Source organism: Squalius cephalus, assembly GCF_949319135.1.
Source record: "Squalius cephalus genome assembly, chromosome: 2".
Classification (NCBI taxonomy): Eukaryota; Metazoa; Chordata; class Actinopteri; order Cypriniformes; family Leuciscidae; genus Squalius; species Squalius cephalus.
In genome coordinates, this window is record NC_137123.1 from 2,838,313 (window position 1) to 2,860,607 (window position 22,295).

General features: G+C 37.8%; 1 protein-coding gene across 1 annotated transcript; it reads left to right on the forward strand.

The window, feature by feature from the left end:
• The first annotated feature begins 104 nt into the window (after positions 1-104).
• LOC307154445 (uncharacterized protein) lies at positions 105-1,592 on the forward strand. Its single transcript, XM_079864394.1, has 2 exons — positions 105-194; positions 897-1,592. The coding sequence occupies exon 2, from the start codon at positions 960-962 to the stop codon at positions 1,404-1,406; it is 447 nt and encodes a 148-aa protein (XP_079720520.1). The 5' UTR covers positions 105-194; positions 897-959; the 3' UTR covers positions 1,407-1,592.
• Positions 1,593-22,295: the final 20,703 nt, after the last annotated feature.

The following is a 22,295-nucleotide window of genomic DNA, read 5'->3' on the forward strand; positions in this document are numbered from 1 at the left end:
TTTAATTATAACATTTAATAATAATAATACATCACACTTGTATAGCGCTTTTCTGGACACTCAAAGACGCTTCACATGGGGAATAAAACAAAACAAAGGGGGTTTTAAGGAAAAGCTAGTTTGAACAGGTGGGTTTTGAGTACTGATTTGAAGTTTGGTAGTGAGTCAGAGTTTCTAATGGATGTAGGGAGTGAGTTCCAGAGGGTGGGGGCAGCGATAGCGAAAGCTCGATCCCCCAAGGTCCGGCGGTTAGTGCGGACAATCGGGGTAAGGCGGTTGGTGCTAGCTGAGCGGAGGTGGCGGGTGGGTTGGTGCTGTTCCAGGAGCTCAGTGAGGTAGGGCGGGGCCAGGTTATGGAGGGACTTGTAGGTGAGGAGGAGGAGCTTATATTGAATGCGATAGTGAACAGGTAGCCAATGGAGCTGCTGGAGAACAGGGGTGATGTGTTCTCGGGACCGGGTGTGGGTGAGAAGGCGGGCGGCTGAGTTCTGGATGTATTGCAGTTTTTGTAGTTGATTGGTAGGAAGTCCGTAGAGAAGGCTATTGCAGTAGTCAAGTCTTGAAGTTATGAATGCGTGAATGAGGATTTCAGCTGTTGACAGGGTAAGGGAGGGGCGAAAGCGGGCAATGTTGCGGAGGTGGAAAAAGGATAGTTTAGTGATATGGTTGATGTGTGTTCGGTATGAGAGGGTGGAGTCCATTATGATACCAAGGTTTCGGACAGAGAGGGAGGGGGTGACATTATGTCCGTCGATAAGGAGAGTAAAGTTCTGAATAGAAGAGAGGAGAGATTTTGGGCCGGTGATAAGGAGTTCTGTTTTATTGCTGTTTAGTTTAAGAAAGTTATTGTCCATCCAGGTTTTAATGTCAGAAATGCAATTGGTGATGGTGGAGAGGATAGCCGGGGTGATGGATTTGGTGGACATGTAGAGTTGGGTATCATCGGCGTAGCAGTGAAAATGGAGTCCATGGTGGCGGATGATCTGACCGAGGGGAAGCATGTAGATGATGAAGAGGAGGGGGCCGAGCACGGAACCTTGGGGGACACCATGGGTGACAGGGGAGGTGTGGGAGTTGCAGTTGTTAACAGAGACAAAGTGGTGACGGTCAGAGAGGTAGGAGGTGAGCCAGAGAAGTGCTGTGCCAGAGATGCCAATAGATTTAAGACGATGGAGGAGGACAGTATGGTCTATTGTGTCAAATGCAGCGGAGAGGTCGAGGAGAAGGAGGATGGATATGGAACCAGAGTCGGCAGCAATGAGGAGATCATTTGTGACTTTAAGAAGTGCTGTTTCTGTGCTGTGGTGTGGACGGAATCCGGATTGAAATGTTTCGAAGAGTTGAGAGGAGTAGAGATGTTGGTGGAGTTGTGTGATGACGGCGCGTTCCAGAATTTTTTAAAGTAATGGGAGATTGGAGATGGGTCTGAAGTTGTCCAGATTGTCAGGGTTAAGGCCAGGTTTTTTCAGGAGGGGTGTGATGGACGCAAGTTTTAGCGGTGATGGAACAGATCCAGACGTAAGGGAAGTGTTGATGATGATGGTGATGAGAGGGATGAGGATTTGTTGACAGGTTTTGAAGAGGGGAGAAGGGATCGGATCAAGCTGGCAGTTGGAGAATTTCATGGTTGAGAGGAGTTTGGAGGTGTCAGAGGGAGACAGAGGAGAGAAGGAGGAAAAGTATAGTGTGGTGTATGAGCGGAGTGAGTTGATATTCAGAAGGAGGAAAAGCGGAGGAAGTGGATGCTAGTGAACAGTGTATGGTATTGATTTTGGTATGGTAGGATGACAGGAAGTTATTGCATTTGTCTGTAGTGAATGTGGAGGTTATATTGTCCTTGGGTTGGTCAGTTTTGCAAATGTGGAGAATAGGGTGCGGGAGTCAGAAGAATTTGAGTGGATGAGTTGTGAGTAGAAGTTGGACCGGGCAGTTTTGAGAGCAGAGTTGTATGTGGTTATGGCGTGTTTGTAGGCTTGAGCATGGACAGTGAGACCGGATTTTTTATGGATCCTTTCAAGTTGTCTTTTTTGTCTTTTGAGAATGTGAAGATCTGGGGTGTACCAAGGTGCAGAGGTGGAGAAGGAGACTGAGGCAGTTTTAAGGGGGGCTGTTTGGTTGAGGCAGGAGGAGAGTGTGTGGTTGTAGAAGTTGACTAGATCAGAGGCAATCAGATCAGAGGGAAACGAAGAAGTAGAGATGGCATGGGATATGGAAGAGGTGAGAGAGATGGGACTAATGGATTTCAGGTTTCGAAATGTAATTTTTCTTTTGTGTTTGACGGTAGGAGAGGGGGTAATGATATCCAAGGTGATGGCCAGATGATCAGAAATTGTGAGGTCGGTCAATGAAAGGTTATGTATGGTGAGGGAGGGTGTGGAACAGACCAGGTCCAGGATATGTCCATGATTATGTGTAGGTGAAGTGACATGCTGTGTGAGGTTGAGGCAGTTTAAAATGTCCAAAAAGTCAGATGTGAATTTTGCTGCCGGAGAGTCGATATGAATGTTGAAGTCACCAATGAGGAGAACGGACGGAGAAATAGAGGACAGCTGAGTTACAAAGTCAGTGAAATCAGAAAGAAATGATGGGCAAGTTTTGGGAGGGCGGTAGATGACTGCAGCAGTGAGTGATTGGGAACCAGGAAGTCTGAAAGCCAAGTGTTCAAATGAGGATACAACCGGGATGGGGATGGGGCGGATGGAGATATCGCTGCGGTGAATGACTGCGATGCCACCTCCTCGCCGGTCCAGACGGGGGTTGTCGATGAAGGAGTATCCAGGTGGGGTGGTCTGATTTAATGCAATGTAGTCCATGGGTTTGTGCCAGGTTTCAGTAAGACAGAGAAAATCCAGTTTATTGTCAATAATGAATTCACAGAGGAGCAGGCTTTTATTGTTAAGTGATCTTGTATTGAATAGCGCTGTTTTAAGAGGCTTTTGTTGTGAAATCCAAGTGGCGGAAGTTGAGACGGGCAGGAGGTTAGATGAAGTCACGTGAAGAGTGCGCGGATGACATATGCGGATGTTGTTGTTGCGCCGGTGTCCAGGCGGGAGTGAACTACGGCGGGACCAGAAAGATGGAATACTGTTTTCGGCACTGAAGTAGTTGAGAAGATTGCGACGGGAGCCTCGGTGGATATAAGGGCGACGACGGAGAAGACAGTGTTGTTGCAGAGTAGAGATGATGTCCAGTGAAGGAGGTGCGCGGTGGTTGAATCTGAGAAGCTGCATGGACGTGTATCGAAGCGCCATGGTCAGAGCAGTAGATGACAAGAGCCACAGAGAGGCCAGCAGGAAGGTCATAAACAGTAGCCGCATAGCTGACAGGCTGCTCCGGAGTGCAGGCAGGCCAGTAACCGGGCTGTAATCCACTGCTCGAGCAGAACACAGCGCGGATGGGCCGAAGGCAACCCCGGGAGCTAGCTTGTTGGTGGTTACAGCAGAGTCACAACGTGACAGGCAGCAGATGCGGCGACCAGGCAAAGAGACAGTCCAGATCTTGAGGCAGGAACAGATACCACCGGTACCAAACAAAGTCAGTAGGTAAAACCGTTTAGTTGCAAACAAACTTTTTTGTCCGGTGTGAGAAGCGGCAGCCAAAACGCGCCAGCGTCCTCTCACTATCCGAGAGTTTTTGTTTTGTTTTGTTCACTATATTTGTTTTCCTTCTAATGAAATTTTCTAGCCTGACTACGTCAAACTTCGTACTTCCGCTCAATTTCGAAGTAGCAGAGTTTGGTATTACCAGGCTAGAAATTTTCCACATCCACCCAAAAAATCTTTTGTATACAATTACAAAACGGACCACATGAATAATCAATATCTAAACTAAACCTCTCCAACACACTTTTAGATGGATATATACCATGTAAAATTTTAAATGTAACCTCTTTTATTTATTATTTAATATTCTTCACAAATACACCAAGCTTTATTCCAGTTTATATTTCTAAATAGACTGGTCCACAATGAGCTTTTTATGAGTAGCTGTTTCACCTGTTAAAATATTCCTAATATGGTTCCAGAATATCAATGTCTCCTAGAAACATGCTGTCTTTAACATATATTGGTTGAATATAGCCTACATAGATTATCAACATAAAAATCGGCGAAATTTTTAATTTCAAAGAAACGATTTGATGCGTTCACATGTGTAACGTTTTTTTGTCTACCGTTTTTGAACCCAAGAACGAGCTCCACTATGTTATATCGTTATAGTTACCTTTATATTATAATTGTCAATGATTCTAGACAAGTAAACTACTTTTTTTTTCAATCGTGAAAAAGTGAATCATTAGGCTACTGCCCTTTACATGTCAACATAATGAAAATCCAAAGGACAGGTGTCTCATTTATTAAATTGTGTGCAGGATCCTCACTAAAAGCGTACGTGCGCCCGAAAGCCAAAAATGGCGTACGCAAAAAACATTCAGACTTATAAAGCCGTTCGTACGCCAGAACCTGCACAGAATTCACTTTATAAATCCCAGTCAATGGAAGATTGTGCGCATACATCTCCACCCCGAAATAACCATGGAGCTTACAACGCTTAGGCTATATCATTTGCATATGCATATTCATCCACGTGATAACATGTTTAACGGTAGGTCTACAAGACATTTGGAAAACATGAGATATGGATGTGCCAACACATTACATTGATAAAAATCATTTAGTTGCCTATCCTTGCCTTTTTTGAATAAATCAAATAGTAGGCTATAAAATAGGCTACATTTCAGAGAAAGATTTTCTCAATCTATTCTACTGACCAAATAGTATTTTTAATTGATTTATATTTTAATGGAAACAGATAGGCCTTGTTGTGCCTTATTTTCACGAAAATATATTTTCTCAGACAATCTGCTATTATCATGAAAAGCAATTATCTCTGTATTTAAAACATTAAAACACAGCACGCCACAGGAAAAGTGTTCACATGCATCGCATCCACAACAAATATTTATGGAATATATAACATGATGTAACTTCTCAGTAATGATTTCATGTAGTTTAAGTGTTTAACTCCATTAATGAGAATGACATTTAATCTAAATGTTAATATCAGAAGTAAAACAAAGTTTAAATCATTATTTTATTTATTGTAACTTATTGTGAACATGCACTGTATTTATGATTAGGACTCATAATTAAGGTTTTTTACCTTTATCTGCCGTTATACCGTCAGTTTCTCTTCGCTGGCGCGGACATAAATTTAATAAATTGTATAAATTTAAATTTAAAAAGGGATGGATATTTGCTTAAGTGATAGGCTTGGTGAGTGAAATTATATTTGCATCATCTTTATGTAGCCTATATATATAATTTTCTTTACATTTTCTGTCCAAAAGTGACCAAAAAGATAATTCCAGCTCACCATCGGTGTCGCTAAATTGCCCCGTCTCCAAAATGTTCGTATATGGGTCAGAGTTTGCGTGCAGGTGCGCAAATTTTCCCATCAAGTTTGTTTTTATAAATCACAACTTGTGCGTCGGAAGTGGCGTACGATCACGCCTCTTTCGGGCCTGTTTTGTGCGTACGCAACGGTTATAAATGAGGCCCCTGGGGTCTGGAAAGATGCTTCAACCTGAAGAACATATTTCTCTTCGCTCCCAGTGGGCATTTGATGTCAATTTAACATCAATGTGACATCAAACATTGATGTCAAAATTACGTCACGAAATAGGTCAAAAATGAAAGTCATATTGACGTCAAAGTGTCAATGTCAATTTGATGTCAAGATTTTGACCTCTGCTGATGTCATTTTGATGTTATTTTGATGTCATGCTTTGTTTGTTGGTATTTGATGTCAATTCAACATTTATTTGACGTCATTTGACGTCATTTTATTTGGTTTATAAGACGTCATAATGTTGTAAACTGATTCTATATTAAATTGATCAATTGCCATTTCATATTTATACTGTGATCTTATTTCATTTAAGACCACTAAAAAAAATATTTTTCTAAAAATTTTATTTAACTTAAATGAGTTAACAAAACATCAATTTAATTCAATCCTCTTGCAGATAAGTGTTAGTTATCAACAGCAGACATCAATGCATCAACAAGTACACAAACACTACCTGTTAAGTAATGCAACATAATATCAGTGTTTCTTTGCTCATCCTGGACTGAAGCACAGGCTCTACTCTTCAGCACAATGGTGACCCACAAAACTCAACAGAAACTATTTAAAGGTCCCATTGCATGGATTATTTTATTATTTTAGAATGTTTCCTGGGGTGCCCTTATACTGTTAGTATGTTTTTTAGATCAAAAGTTGTTATAATTTAGAAATAAAAGGCATATTTCCTAGCCTGATTTTAGCCTCTGAACGCTCTGTTTGAAGGGGCGTGTCTGTGTGAGACTTCAGTGTAATGCCCTCTGCTGTGATTGGCTGCTGTGAGACTTCAGTGTAAACGCCCTGTGCTGTGATTGGCTGACATGCTTGCATATGAAATGTTTAGCATTACATGTGAAACTCTCTCGAAAACATTTACAATTACAGCTATTATACGTTTTTACTTTTACAGTTATAGAATTGTGAGAAGTTTTTTATGTATTTAGATCTATTCCCATCACATAAAACGTTGCAGTGGTCCCAGTGGGCATTTGATGTCAATTTAACATCAATGTGACATCAAACATTGATGTCAAAATTACGTCACGAAATAGGTCAAAAATGAAAGTCATATTGACGTCAAAGTGTCGATGTCAATTTGATGTCAAGATTTTGACCTCTGCTGATGTCATTTTGATGTTAGTTTGATGTCATGTTTTGTTGGTATTTGATGTCAGTTCAACATTTATTTGACGTCAAGATGTCATGATGTTGATCCCAGCAGGCACAGGATATAGACTACAGCGTCGGTCAGACGTTGGATTTTGGTTGAAAATGAAAGTCGGGTTGATGTCTAAATCCAATGTTTGTTTGACGTCAAGCTCCAACGTTGGGCAGTCGTTGAATTTTGGTTGGAATAAACTAATCAAAAAGGTGAAATGCATGGCCGTAAACTTATTACCAGCTTCACTTAAAACTAACCAGATTTACTTGATTTAATTTCCGGTTTAATCAAGTTATATTTTAAAGTCACCATGATGGTGGTTAGCGTTTGCTTTAGTTGGACTCTTGACTTTTTAGTATAACATTTTCTTTGGCTGCTATAACTGTGTGTTTATAAATCACATTTGTTATGGCAAAAAAGCTGTGAGAAAATTTAGATCAGGTGATGTTGGCTGATTATTGATGATGGTGATGTTATCATCATGTAAATGCCTGAATCTCTGATCTTATTCAGTGTCTAATGTTTTGATTACATAGGACCTGTGTTTTTAATATTGTTTTATAATAGAAGACAACTGATGTTACGGCATGAGAGCAATGTTTGTTAAATAATATAAAGGATTTTCAAAACATTTAATGCATTAAATTTTTTCATCTGCATTATTACTTAGCTATCAAGAATCAGCGTATGACTCTCAACAATGGTGACAGTCAATGAAATGCTTCAGCTGCAGTGCATGCTGGGTACCACCAATCACAACTCACCCACATCTCCCAGCATGCAATTGCGGCTTTAGTAAATTATGCAGCTGGAGTTGATCTGATTATCTGGATATTTTGTTTGATTGTCACCATTGTTGAGATTCATATGCTGTTTCTTGATGTCTGTGTGTGTCTAAGTCCTGCCATAGATTAAAAGTTTTTGTGCTCTAAATAGTTTTTAAAAATCAAGTATATTTTTTGATAACATTGTTAGATATGCTGTAGAATCAAATGACTTATATTATGAATAAAACAAAGTTAAAACCACAAATCCTATATAATCAAAGCATTAGACACTAAATAAGATCAGGGATTCTGGCAATAACATGATGATATCAACTTCATCGTCAATAAACAGCCATCATCACCTGATCTCTTTTCCTCAAGGCTTTTTTTTAGCTATAATAATTGTGCTTTATAAACACACATTTATAGCAGCCAGAGAAAAGTTTACATTAAAAAGTCCAGGGTCAAGAACACAACTAAAGCAAACGCTAACCGCCATCATGGTGACTTTAAAATACAAAATATTATTTGTTTAAACCGGAAATTAAATAAAGTAAATCTGGTTAGCTTTAAGTGAAGCTGGTAATAAGTTTACGGCCATGCATTTCACCTTTTTGTTTGGTTTATTCCAACCAAAATTCAACGACTGCCCAACGTTTGAGCTTGACGTCAAACAAACATTGGATTTAGACATCAACCCGACTTTAATTTTCAACCAAAATCCAACGTCGATGTTGTCGTCTATATCCTGTGCCTGCTGGGCATCTATTTGACATCAGGATGCCATGATGTTGATGTCATTTTAATGCTATTTTGATATCATTCAATATCAAGCTCCAATATCAGATTAAATTGACCTTTTATAGTATATGCAATTATAGTGTCTGCTGTCATTTTAAACGTGAACTAAATGTAAATATGCTAGGATTTAAATAAATAAAAACACACATGCAAAATACATAGACCTAGGTCTACAACTTTCAAGATCATTCAGGCTAGGTCTTTTAGATGTTGAAAATGAGTCAAATTGATTTACAATGAGTAATAAATATACTTTTTTCAGACATTTCAGACATTGTTTTGACATAAATTTCACATCAATTTGACGTCTTGTTTCCTGACATCAAATCAACATCGATTTAATGTCAATGATATTGACCTGAGATGTAGGGACCAGAAAAAACATGTCAGATTGATACCTTTGTTAGGCATCTTTACAACCACAAGGAAATAATTACAAAATATAATGAAAATATGCATATTCATGCATGTCATACATGGTGATCAAAATCTTGACTATTTGTTGATGTCAAATTGACGTCAAGGTGCCCGCTGGGCTGTTAGATATTAAATGAATGAACTTACCCAAAGATCTGATCCCCAATCCATGATCTCACTTCATGACACCTGAGTGAGTGTGTGTGAGTTCACAGGTGTGTGTGATTGTGCTTCTGAATCACTGCTCGCTTTCAGTCGGTGGACATTTGACAAATAACACCGTTTATAACTCCGTTAAGAAATAAAAATAAAACACTTGTAAAATGGAAGAACTTTAAGATCCGAGGTGATGAAAGTGGCGATATTGAATCAAGTTTGTGACACACTGACATCTACTGGATTACAAATATCCAAACAAACGACTAATGAACCTGATTCGAGGAGGGCGAACGGTGAACCAATCACAGTCGTTTGGTGATGGAACGGTCCAATCACAGTCAGTCGGTGACAAAATGGACCAATCACAGGTTTTTCCCCCATCAGGATTTATTTGAACGCTCGTGTTTTTTTTTCAAGCAGAGAAAGCGAAATCGAAATCTAGAAAGCTCTATTGTTGATGACAAGACGCCATTTGACCGGTACAGACAAAAGTTTTTAACACCTGTGGTAATTTATCTGTTCAGTATTGTTATTCTTGTATAATATTAATGTTTCGACATATATTTGATCTATTTTAACAAAAGAGTGCCAAGACCATTTGCAACTTTAATGTTTCTGGCTTCCGGTGTTATTTACTGTACCTGTACAAACACGGTCTGTTATGCTGCTTTATTGCTACAGTTTTATTGTTATCATGTAATTATAATTTCATTATCATAAACACACTGGTTTGTAGCACAATCTTCTTCTTTTTTTTACTGCACTGTCTATTATATTAATGAATCGAAAGTCTTTCACGTTCAGAGAAAATAGCTTACTTCCGCGTTGCAAAGTAAGGTGGAGAGTTAGTAAATCATAATTATACATAAGGGACGTATAGAAACATAAGAAATGTAAAGTTGTGGTACAGTGTTAGTGATACAAGTTACAAAATCGTTCATATTAATGCATACATTTAATCTTATTTAATCCTGGAGGAAGGTTTATGTGCTCGGATTATTTCTATTGATTAAACAATAGTTTAAAACAATAGGCCAACATGGTTTGTAGTATCCTGATAACTGACCACTTATACTACAGTATCATCATTTGTCCTGCTGAAGTGAATCTGTGAAGGAATATGGCGTCTGTTGAGGAGCTGCTCGTGAAGTCACTGGAGGATCTAGTAAAAGATGATCTGAAGAAGTTTCAGTGGCACTTGAAGAGTCATGAAGGCATTCCCAGGTCTGTAATGGAGAACGCAGATATCTTAGACACAGTGGACAAGATGGTGGCATGTTTTGGACAAGAAGGAGCTGTGGAGAACACAGTGAAGATCCTGAGGAAGATGAACCAGAATTATCTGGCTGAACAGCTAGAGAGCAAACACAAGACAGGTAATCACACACACACACACACACACACACACACACACACACACACACACACACACACACACACACACACACACTCAACAACACATTCACTCTATGCTGGATTTAATATTGATTATTTCTCTACTTTGTCTCTGTGTGACATTAAACAGCGTCTTGAGAGAAACAACAGTGATGCACACACAGCCGGGTGAGTCTGACTAATAGTTCAAAGTTCTGTTCACAAAAATAAATAAATAAATACATGAAGTTGAAGGTTGTTTTTTTTTGCCATTTGTACCAGTACAGCTAGTAGAAGTACATAGGAATTTTTGTAGCAAAGCTCGTTGAGTCAACATTAAAAAAAGTCAACATAAAAGAAGAACTTAAAAATAAATAGACGGAGTATTGCACTGACCTGAGATAATGCATAATATACATATTTAAAAAGTACTGTAATAAAACATTCTCTGTTTAACAGAGACACATGAACACATCACAGCCATAAACTACCTCTAACATCTCTATGTAAAAGGAGATAACACCTATCATTTCATCATCAAGTCTTCAAGATAATGTATCTTGATACCGTTAATATATCTTAATATATCACCGTTCATACATCCAAGATAATAGGATTTCATCATCTTGATACTTGCAATTTTACAATAAAAATTAGCCCACTTTCTGCAAATTTAGTCATTTAATGTTTTTTTCTTAAAACCACTGATTTATAATACTTGTGAGCAATACTTTAGCTTATTGATAGAGAATATAGAGTTCATGTAGACTAGAAAAAATTATACTGTCACACCTTCCTATGGTGATGTATTTAAAAATATTACAGGCCATATATTTTTTCCGAGTGTCATGAAACTGCTTAAACTTGCTTATCTTTATATAAAAAGGTTTCAGTTGCATCATATACTTGCTAGTTTCGGTCTTTGTCTGTGCATAATAACACATCTCACTGTTTCATTCTGCCTCTCTCTGTGCGACAGGTTCTCCAACCACAAGAAGCATCTGGAGAAAGACGAGCTGCGGATGAATACTGAAGCAGATAAAGCAGTTTTTTAATAACAATTTGTCAGATCTCATTCAGAGAGTTAAAAATATTGGGATCATTGCTGATAAACTGCGTCAGAAAGGAATAATTCTTAAGGAACAATATTCAGAAATCACACATGCAAGTTTAACCAGTGAGAAGAGCATGAGAAAGATCTGTGATGTTATACGTAAGCACAGTGACGCTGTGAAAGCTGAATTCATCTCGATTCTTCAGAAAGAGGAGCGTTTCCTTTTAGATCATTGGTCTGATTCTCCACCGTGAGCTCAAGCTGTGTGTGTGTGTGTGTGTGTGTGTGTAAATCTGCTGAGCATGAACTGAAGACTTTTCTAGTGATGGTTCAGGAAAAATATTGCTTTAACCAAATATACATAGCAGCTTTGACTGTCTTCCAAAATATTAATTCATACTAACATCTGAAGAAAATATGACCTTGTAAATCTTCAATGAATTCTATAATTGAAAGCATTATGTCTGTATACTGATTTTATTATGAACATTCACGGCTGTTTTAATCTCAAGAGATGACATGTATAGTGTGTTATTCATTCACCCATAGTGACAGTGACTACAGTTGATATCAAAGATGGCAAAATATCTTTTTATTTTATATTCCACAGAAGAAAGAAAGTCATACAGGTTTGAGACACCATGAGGGGTGTAAATGATGACAGATGTTAATTTTAGGTGAACTGTCCCTTTAACACACGCGTTACTTGAGAATGTGATGACGATTATTTTTTTAGCATTTATTATTTGGTCTTTTGGATAACAATAGAGACAAGCACAATCAGGTCTATATAATTGTTTTAATTCTTTTAATGGCAAAATTCCATGTTCACAAATGTAAATTTTCCTGTAAAAAAAACTTTTACATCATTTAAGAAATAAATGGAGTTTATATTGACTCAATTAGATTTTCTATGAAGCAAAAAGCAGTTAAAACTATGAACATTTGTAAATGTTTCAATGTCTTTATGTAGATCTCCATCAATCCCCCTATAGTGTGCAACTCTGTTACATTATGTTTTTAATTTATTAGCCAGATATGTCAAACAATTAGGCACGGTAATTGTAGTTTTATGCATATTACACAACAATATACACCAGAAAATGTAGTTAGGTAAATAGTTCTGGTCATTGATGATTGGTAAATAGTTTCTTGACAAAACAAAAACAAAAAAACACACTAGAACAATGTTATATTTTGTTGACTTGTGTACTTAGATTATCCCTAAAATCATCAATTTTTAATCCAGAGAACTCAGCTATTTTAACTAGTGTAACAGCCCATTCGTCATGTTCAGTGTGAAAACATAAAGTCAATGTCCATACAATAACAGACCGGCTTACATCAACTAAATTATTGATTTAAGAACGTTGTGCAAGTTTACTGCAAGAACAGAGCCGTGAACCTCACATAGGGCCTAAATCCAGCCTTCAGCTGATCCTGATGAGCGCTCACTGTCACAGTTGTAAACATGACAGCGTTCTTCCACAAGGGGTTTCGCGTCACGGCATTTACAGTGATCCGTTCTAAAATAATGCTTACCTTGTGCGGGACATTCAATAAGTCAGGAGAGGTGTCGTGAAAAGACTTACTGAAATTTAAATCTGGTTTGTACCAAGAACTACTTTGCTGTTATTAGTACTGTAGTGCTATTTAGATTGTATTTGGGTTAGGTGGCTTAGGTTTTATTGAGATTTTGTTATGTAAATTTGTTGTGTTTTGTGTTTAGACTACTTATGTTTATATATTTATTTATTATTTTAATATATTCAATTTTAAGATTTTTATTTATTAGATTTTTTTTCAATTAAAAAAAAGTTCTTTAATGTCATTCACGTGTTTTAAAAGTATCGATTTGGCACGGTATCGAAAAAAAAAAAAACGATACCCAACCCCATGTTTAACAGAGTTGGTCTATTTTCTTTTGGTCCTAAACTATTTCAAAGCAATCAGATGAAAAACAGTCTGTGTGATCTATGTTCCAGTCCACTTTTAGACACACATATTTGCGAACTTCCCTAAGCACTTCCCCTCGCAGGAATTCCTGCCGCCATTTTGAAGTGCGTTCCACTTCGTGAAGTGGACGAGGGAAGTTTATATGGACAGACCCTCGCTCCCTCGATTTTGACCGAGTCTACTTCATATGTACACTTCAGACACCTATATGTCCCACAATGCAGTACGATTGTGACGTCACCACAGATCTGTCTAATCACCACCACAACAAACAAGGGGAGGAGCTCAAGATGGCGCCCTAAGCACATGGCCTAAGGAGAGCCGCGGAATTTAAATTGTTATTTTGAGTAAAAAGTGATAGTCTTATTTTCATATCTAATGTAACGGTGTTGGCTCTCAATCGTTTAAACAACATTTCATTTGACCAAATGGCGACCTCTGATCGAAAAAGAGATAGAAATCAGACAAGATCAAAGTCTGAGACAACAGTCACGTCAGATAGCGTTAGCATGGACGAACATTTCCATGACTATATATCGGCTGATGAAGACTTTACAGCTATACCTGTCACCCCCAGCAAATCACCTGCTCCAAAGAAAGGTGAACCGAGCAGTTTCCTACTTCAGCCGCTGTAATGGAGACCTCTGACATTATAGTCCTACAACTCTTGCAACTCATTAACTCCAGATCTGATGCGTTGGAGAAACTGATCTCTGACAACACCCTGCGAATTGAGGGACTCGAGAAAACTATTGACTTTGTCTGTGCTGAGATAAAGGACATTAAAGAGAAATCTGCAGTTCTTGAAAAGCGCATCGGCAGCGATGAGGCGCGCCTGGGCTCAGCTGAGTGGCGTATAGCAGAGTTAGAGAGTTATTCACGAAGATGGAGTCTCCGTTTATTCGGAGTAACGGAGGCTGATAAACAAGATGTGCGACAAGAAGCTGTTGGCATATGTCAAGATGTCCTGCAGAGAAGGCCAAACTCCTTAGTCTCATTGACACTGTCCAATCTTGATAAACCCAGAAGAAGAATTATTCACTTTACATTAGGGCTGGGCGATTTAAATCACGATATTGTTATGCGCATCTCGTCAGTAAAGCCGGTTCCTTGATTAGTAGTAAATCGCCATCACCTGCTTTCAGATGGAGCGGCATTTACTACAAAGAGCCGTAGTTAACTGACAAGCTGAGCCGTATCGCATCAATATCGCGGACGTATCGCCAGCAATAATTAATGCGATATGGCTCAGCTTGTCAGTTAACTACGGCTCTTTGTACACAGCAAAAACTCCAGTGTTAAATTAACACTCCTGGGAGTGTATGAGTCCACACTCAAGAGTGTTTAAGTTAATGAGATAATTAAGTGATTAATTTAGTGATGATTGAACATTATTGAAGACACCTGATGTTAACAAGCAGAATCACTGAAGGAGAAAATCACAAATTGTAAGTTACCGTTATGACGATCAATGGTTGCTTTAGTTGGTCTCTTGACCCATATATTATTAACTTTAGATTTTGTCTGTCTGTTGTTTCTGAATTATAATCACCAGTTGAACAAAGAAAAAAGTGATCTGATGGTGTTGGTTATGTTATGACAATCATCATTTGAACTTGATCACTGAACTCATTAAAATCCTTCTTCCTGACTTCGATTTATGTTGTTGGTTAGTGAATCTGCATAAATGCCCAGAATTTTTGATATAATATAAAGGATTTCTTAAAAGTTGTTTACAAAAAAAATCATTCTTTTAGGCACACACAGATGTCAAGATTCAGTCTATGCATCTCAACAATGGTGACGAGCAGAATATTCAATTAGGAAAAGTAAATTACATAGACAATTCAGATCATAATTTATTCATACCGCAATGCATGATGGGAGCCATTAATGAGTTGTGATTGGCGGCAGCCACTGCAACATGCTTTATTATTGTCACCATTGTTGAGATTCACAGGCTGATTATTGATGTCTGTGTTTTAAATGAATTAATCAGAATGTCTTTTGATCAGAACAATGTTTATTAAATATTTTGAATTATAAGTAAAGTACTGATAATCATAGGCTGAAGAATCACTAAACTGCTGCTAACAAGTTAAACCAAACTATCTCAATAAGTTTCCTTTTTCAGATCACAGCATGATTATGTCAAAACATAACCAACACTATAAGATAACATTTTACTTTGTTCATTTAACTGTTATAAATCAATAACAGCAGACAAACAACAGTAAATATTAAAGTAAACATATAAGGGTCTAGAGCCCAACTAAAGCAAACACCCATCACCTTAATGGTAACTTACAATTTGTGATTTTCTTCTTCAGTGATTCTGCTTGTTAACATCAGGTGTCTTCAATAATGCTCAATCATCACTAAATTAATCACTTAATTATCTCCTCAGCCCTAAATGCCGCTTCATCTGAAAGCAGGTGAAGGCGATTTACTACTAATCAAGGAACCGGCTTTACTGACAAGATGTGCATAACAATATCGCGATTAAAATCGCCCAGCCCTAGTTTACATCCAGGGTGATTCGCGACTCTGTGTGGAAAGCGGCAAAAAAGTCTGAATACCTGAGGAGTCACGGTCTGCGTTTTGCAGAAGATCTGTCTAAGATGGACAGAGCACGACGTCTCCAGCTGTGGCCTGCAGTAAATGAAGACCGTCTCCAAGGAAAATCTGCTTACTTTGTTGGTGGACGTGCCTTTGTTGCCGGGATCGAAATTAACCCACCATGAGAGATGAGGAAAGGTAGGTTTTTTTTTTTTTAACTTATTATTATTATTATTATTATTTTTGCTTGAGTAGGCTACTTCAGTCCTACGGATTACAACTAAAGTTGGATTAACGGTTTTGTAGACAGTTTTGAACTTGTCAGCATTCGGCCGGGGTTTTCCGTTTTTGGCCACTAGAGGCCCCCATTGTGCTTTTTGTCTGATTCTTTTGTGTTCCCTTGTTTCCAGTAATCATTTGCACCTGTGCCTCGTTTCCCTTGTATGTATTTAAACCCTTCAATTCTTTGCTCTGTGTTTGTATATTAGCACCCAGCCTTATGTGAAGCTGTGAACGTTTGTTGCTCCAGATGGACTCTCTTGTGGAACTCTGGTTTGGTACACGTTTTAGGGATGGGGAAATGAAGCCTCATGAATCACTGAGGCTTTCCCCTGACTGTTCCGGGAAAAGATTCAAAGCTTCGAGAGTGTCGAGAACAGCGCCGAGAACAGCGCCATCTGGTGCTTATTTAAAATAAAGCAGCCAGAAGCCTGTGTTAGAAGCTCTGGCAGATGAAGCAACCACAACACACTCCATAGTTTCAATGTTATGTGTACAAATAAAAGCCTTAGATGTTTGTGTTTGATTTGTTCATTAAATAAATTCATTTTCCCATTAAAGTGTGACAATAAAATATAATAGCTTATAAGCTTATATGATTCAATAAGATTTAATGTAGGTCTACTCTCTCTCTCTCTCTCTTTCTACACACACACACACACACACACACACACACAATGAATAAGGACATTGTCTGATAGGATCGTCTGTTATTAAATGTCAATATCAATAATTGTAAATATCAACCAGACTGAGGCAACAATGACTCGTTAAATACGATCTGAAGTTCGAGCCTTCTGACACCCAAAGCGAAACGCGCACGTGACTGGTCAGAAAGTGAGGCTTCGTTTGTCATCGATCACGTGACTCTAGTAAACCAATACACGCCTCGATACGGGGCTTCACTACAAATTGTGTCGCTTGTGTGATACGCGCATCGAAGCTTCAGTGTCATATGTAACATCACTAACACGTTTACTTTTTGAAGCTTTTTCTGCTGTACCTTTTTTCCTTGTGGATTTACCTTTTGACTTGGTGGATTATCCTTTTTTTCTCTTGGAATTACTTTTGACGTTGTGGATTTATATTTTTTGTCTGAAGAACTTTACTTTTTACATTATTAAAACACCGTCTCTAGTACTGCTGTGTCTGCCTCATCTTCTGGGTTCTGCCGACTATTAGTGGCTCAGTTTGCTAAGTGACTTTCTCACAATGGAGACCTGAGTTCGTAACCGGGTTCTGACAGTTATGTCTTCAAAGTTTTTATTAATTTATTTTTAGTTGCCTTTGACATCGGGACCAAAATTAACCTAATATGATGAACAAGGACATGCAGCAATTCTGCTTCCTTTATTGGATGGTTGATTTCTTTTCTTTTTTTCTTCTTCTTATAAGCTAACATGGGATTGATGCACATTTGTCTTCAAATATTTTATTTTTAACAAGATCAGTTTTCGTGGCCATTTGAATTTCGAGTTTCACTTTTTTTCTACTACCTACACTAAAAAATGCTGGGTTGTTTTAACCCAAATTTGGGTCAAATATGGACTCTATGAGCTGCGCTGGGTGAGAGACTTCATCTGGAAGAGTGCAAAAAACAGTGAATACCTGAAAGAACTTAAAATACGCTTCGGAGAAGACCTGACAAAAGAAGAAAAAGGATCCCGTGCACTACTCTGGCCTCATGTAGAAAAAGCACACAACGAAGGGGAAAAGGCTCACTTCATCGGCTCTAAAGCAAATGGTAACTTGCATATTACATACCCCTGTAATATATCATGCTGCGCCGCGTTATCGATTAGGTAGAACAATCCTTCCATCCACCATAGATAATTTTTCAAATAGCTTATCTGATCTGTCTCAGCTGCTGCCTGAACCCAAACAAACAGATGAACTTGAGGAATTAACTAGCATTATGAGCACCATTCTCTCTGGAAAATTGGATATTGTTGCACCCATTAGACTAAAAAAGGTCAGAGAGAAAAGTAAAGCACCATGGTACAACAATACTACGCGTGTTCTAAAGAGAGAAACCCGTAATTTAGAGCGTAAATGGAAAAAAACTAACTTAGAGGTCTTTAGAATCGCGTGGAAAGACAGTATGTCACGTTATAAAAAGGCCCTAAAAGAGGCCAGAGCTGAGCATCTCCGCAAACTAATAGAAAACAACCATAACAATCCTAGGTTCTTATTTAACACCGTGGCTAGACTAACAAATAAACAGATGTCTCCTGAACAAAATATTCCGTTAGAGTTTAGTAGTAATGATTTCATGAAGTTCTTCACTGAGAAAATAGAAAACATCAGAACCACAATTGTAAACGTTCAATCCTCAATCGCGCCTTATAACTCAGCCTCAACTATCACCCCGCAAGAACAATTACAGTGCTTTACAACTATAGAACAAAAAGAGTTAAATAAACTTATCACTTCATCTAAAACAACAACATGTTTACTAGATCCTATACCAACTAAACTATTGAAAGAAGTGTTACCTGTAGTGGAAGAGCCTCTCCTCAATATTATTAACTCATCTTTATCCTTAGGTCATGTTCCAAGAACATTTAAACTGGCAGTTATAAAACCTCTCATTAAGAAACCACAATTAGATCCACATAATCTAGCAAATTATAGACCCATTTCAAATCTACCTTTTATGTCTAAAATACTAGAAAAAGTTGTGTCCGCTCAACTGGGCTCCTTCTTGCAAGAAAATGACACCTATGAAAAGTTTCAGTCTGGGTTCAGGCCGCATCATAGCACTGAAACTGCGCTCGTTAAAATCACAAATGATTTACTTTTAGCTTCTGACCAAGGCTATATCTCAATACTAGTTTTACTTGATCTTAGTGCTGCGTTCGATACTATAGATCATACAATACTCTTAGATCGACTACAAAATTATACTGGTGTTCAAGGACAAGCATTAAGCTGGTTTAGATCGTATTTATCTGACCGCTACCATTTTGTTTATTTAAATGGAGAAAAATCGATCATAACTCCAGTAAACTATGGAGTGCCGCAGGGATCTGTGTTAGGCCCTCTATTATTCTCAATATATATGCTGCCACTTGGAAATATTATAAGGAAACATGGAATTAGTTTCCATTGTTATGCTGATGACACTCAAATCTATATTTCATCACGGCCAGATGAAAACGCTAAATTATCCAAATTGACAGAGTGCGTTAAAGATATAAAAGATTGGATGACGCGTAATTTTCTTTTATTAAATCCAGATAAGACAGAGGTAATACTTATCGGTTCAAAAAACCACCCACAAAACCTCTCACAATACAACTTTAACATAGTAGGATGTCCTGTTACTTCATCCTCTACAGTAAAAGACCTGGGTGTTATACTTGACTGCAACCTGTCTTTTGAAAATCATATTTCATATGTTACAAAAACAGCCTTTTTCCACCTTAGAAACATTGCTAAGCTACGTAATATGCTATCAGTTTCTGACGCAGAAAAGTTAGTTCATGCATTCATGACCTCGAGACTAGATTACTGTAATGCTTTATTAGCTGGTTGTCCTGCATCCTCAATAAACAAGCTACAGTTAGTCCAAAATGCCGCCGCTAGAGTTCTAACTAGATCAAGAAAATATGATCATATAACACCGATTTTATCATCACTACATTGGTTACCTATAAAGTCCCGTATTAATTACAAGGTATTGCTACTGACTTATAAAGCCCTAAACGGCTTAGCTCCAGTCTATTTAACCGATCTTCTATCGCCCTATAATCCATCGCGCTCTTTAAGGTCACTAAATTCGAGGCTTTTGGTCATACCTAGGATATCCAGATCCACCAAAGGAGGGAGAGCATTTTCACATTTAGCTCCAAAACTCTGGAATAGTCTTCTGGATACTGTTCGTTGCTCAGACTCGCTCTCCCAGTTTAAAACTAGATTAAAGACGCATCTCTTCAGCCAGGCATTCATATAATACTTTTAATCTTACAGTTAAATCCGACCTCTAGTTCATAAACGCCAGAGGAGAACTGGCCCCCGACTGAGCCCGGGTTCTCCCAAGGTTTTTTTTTTCTCCATTAGGTCCTGATGGAGTTTTTCGGTTCCTTGCCACTGTTGCCTTTGGCTTGCTCAGTTGGGGATATTTGGATATTTAATTTAACTAATCAATCAACGATACTATTGATCAGCATTACCAAACATGGACGTTCCATTAGAAACAAACATTGATGTATTGTTTTAATTTATTACTGTGAAGCTGCTTTGATACAACCTGTGTTGTGAAAAGCGCTATATAAATAAACTTGACTTGACTTGAATTGACTTAAAGCAAACGTTGCCGGCAAAGAAATCGTTCCAGAAAAAATTTATACTTCCTGATTCCTGCTAGTGTTTGAGCAAAATTAAGGATGATTCTATTGAAAATAAGCACTTCTTTATTACGTTTACAATCATTTAATGGCTGATTGCCTATATGTTCAAATTTAGATGGAGAAAAGCTAAGCTTTCTTTTCTTTATTTTTTGACTCTTTTTTATTTGTTTTTGTTTTGACGTTTGTTTTGAAATGATGTTCCATTAATGCCAGAGGTTTGAGGAACCTAGTCAAAATAAAAGCTTTTTTTTTTTTTTTTTTTTTTTTTTTTGCAAATAATGCAAAAGCGACTTAATTTTCATTCAAGAGTCTCATTCATTTCCTGAGGATTAAAAATTTTGGAGTCATTTTGCCATGAGTAATAACACTAATGCTAAATGAATAAATGGTGGTGATTTTTAATTTGGTCATGAATGGTTTAATGGATAAATTTCCTCCTAGAGCAAACAGTGAATCCAGTGATCTTGAAGACTTGAAATCCATTATAGAGAGACTTATCTAAAATCACTGGAACTTAATTATGGTGAATTTGGTAAACAATGGGAACATTTGAAATAGGGTGTGCTGTTAGGACCTATGGTACAAAAATAGCTATTAAAAGACTTAATTTAAATTTCAGCTGAAATTAATAATTTAATGTAGAGAGCCATTTTAACTGTTGAGGATCAGGCCACTTTGAATAAACTTCAAAATAAATGTAACAAAATATATGAAGAAAAAGCCAAGGGGGCCTTTATTAGATCGAGAAAGAAGTGGTTATGGGAGAAAAAAAATAGGAAATATTTCTTTAGTCTTGAAAAAAGAAGGGTGGAGGTAAATGAGAATTAGGAAAATGAAAATTGATGGTGATGATCTAAAATTGATGATCTAAATTTTTATTGGCAGTGTATGAAGAATCATTTGTCAGTGGATGCCATTGCCTTCCTCCATCAATGAGAGAGGGTGTTATTACTCTAGTACCAAAATCCCATAATGACACTCTTTTGATTCAGAACTGGCGCCCAATCACATTATTAAATAACGACTATAACATTTTGGCATCTGTTCTGGCAAAACGACTAAAATATTGAATATGATTGATACTAACTAATCAATCATAGTTAGTATCAATACTATACTAGTCTACATGAACTCTTTATTATTCTCTATCAATAAGCTAAAGTATTGCTCAGAAGTATTATAAATCAGTATTTTTAAGAAAAAAACATTAAATGACTAAATTTGCAGCTAATTTTTATTGTAAAATTGGAAGTATCAAGATGATGATATCATATTATCTTGGATGTATGAACAGTGATATATTAAAGGGGTCATATAATGGTACATGGACTTTTACAAGTTGATTGTACTGAAATGTGTGTTGGCAGTGCATGTACACAACCATCATAAAATGATAAAAATCCATCCAGTGTTTTTTTTTATCTTCTTTTGTTTCCCCCAACTCAAATTAAGCTGTTCGATTTTGTGACGTCACATGGTCGGACGCCCCTCCCACGATTGTTGATTCACAGTAGCGTTTCAACACAGCCCCGCCCTCACTCGTGAGCGAGCTGTCAATCATAGCCCGTGCGGACCGGCGCGTCATTGCTGATAGCTGGAGCACTGAGTAGAATGGCGTCTAAGCGATTGTGGTGTTCTGTTCTTGGGTGTTATAACGAACACAGCATCATGTTGATGTTCCTAAATCCGAACCGCTGAAGACGCAGTGGCTGAGTTTGTTTTCAAAGTGAATATTCCCCACGATTGATCTGAGTCTTAGAGTTGTTGACTTTATTTAACCGTGTGTTAAAAGT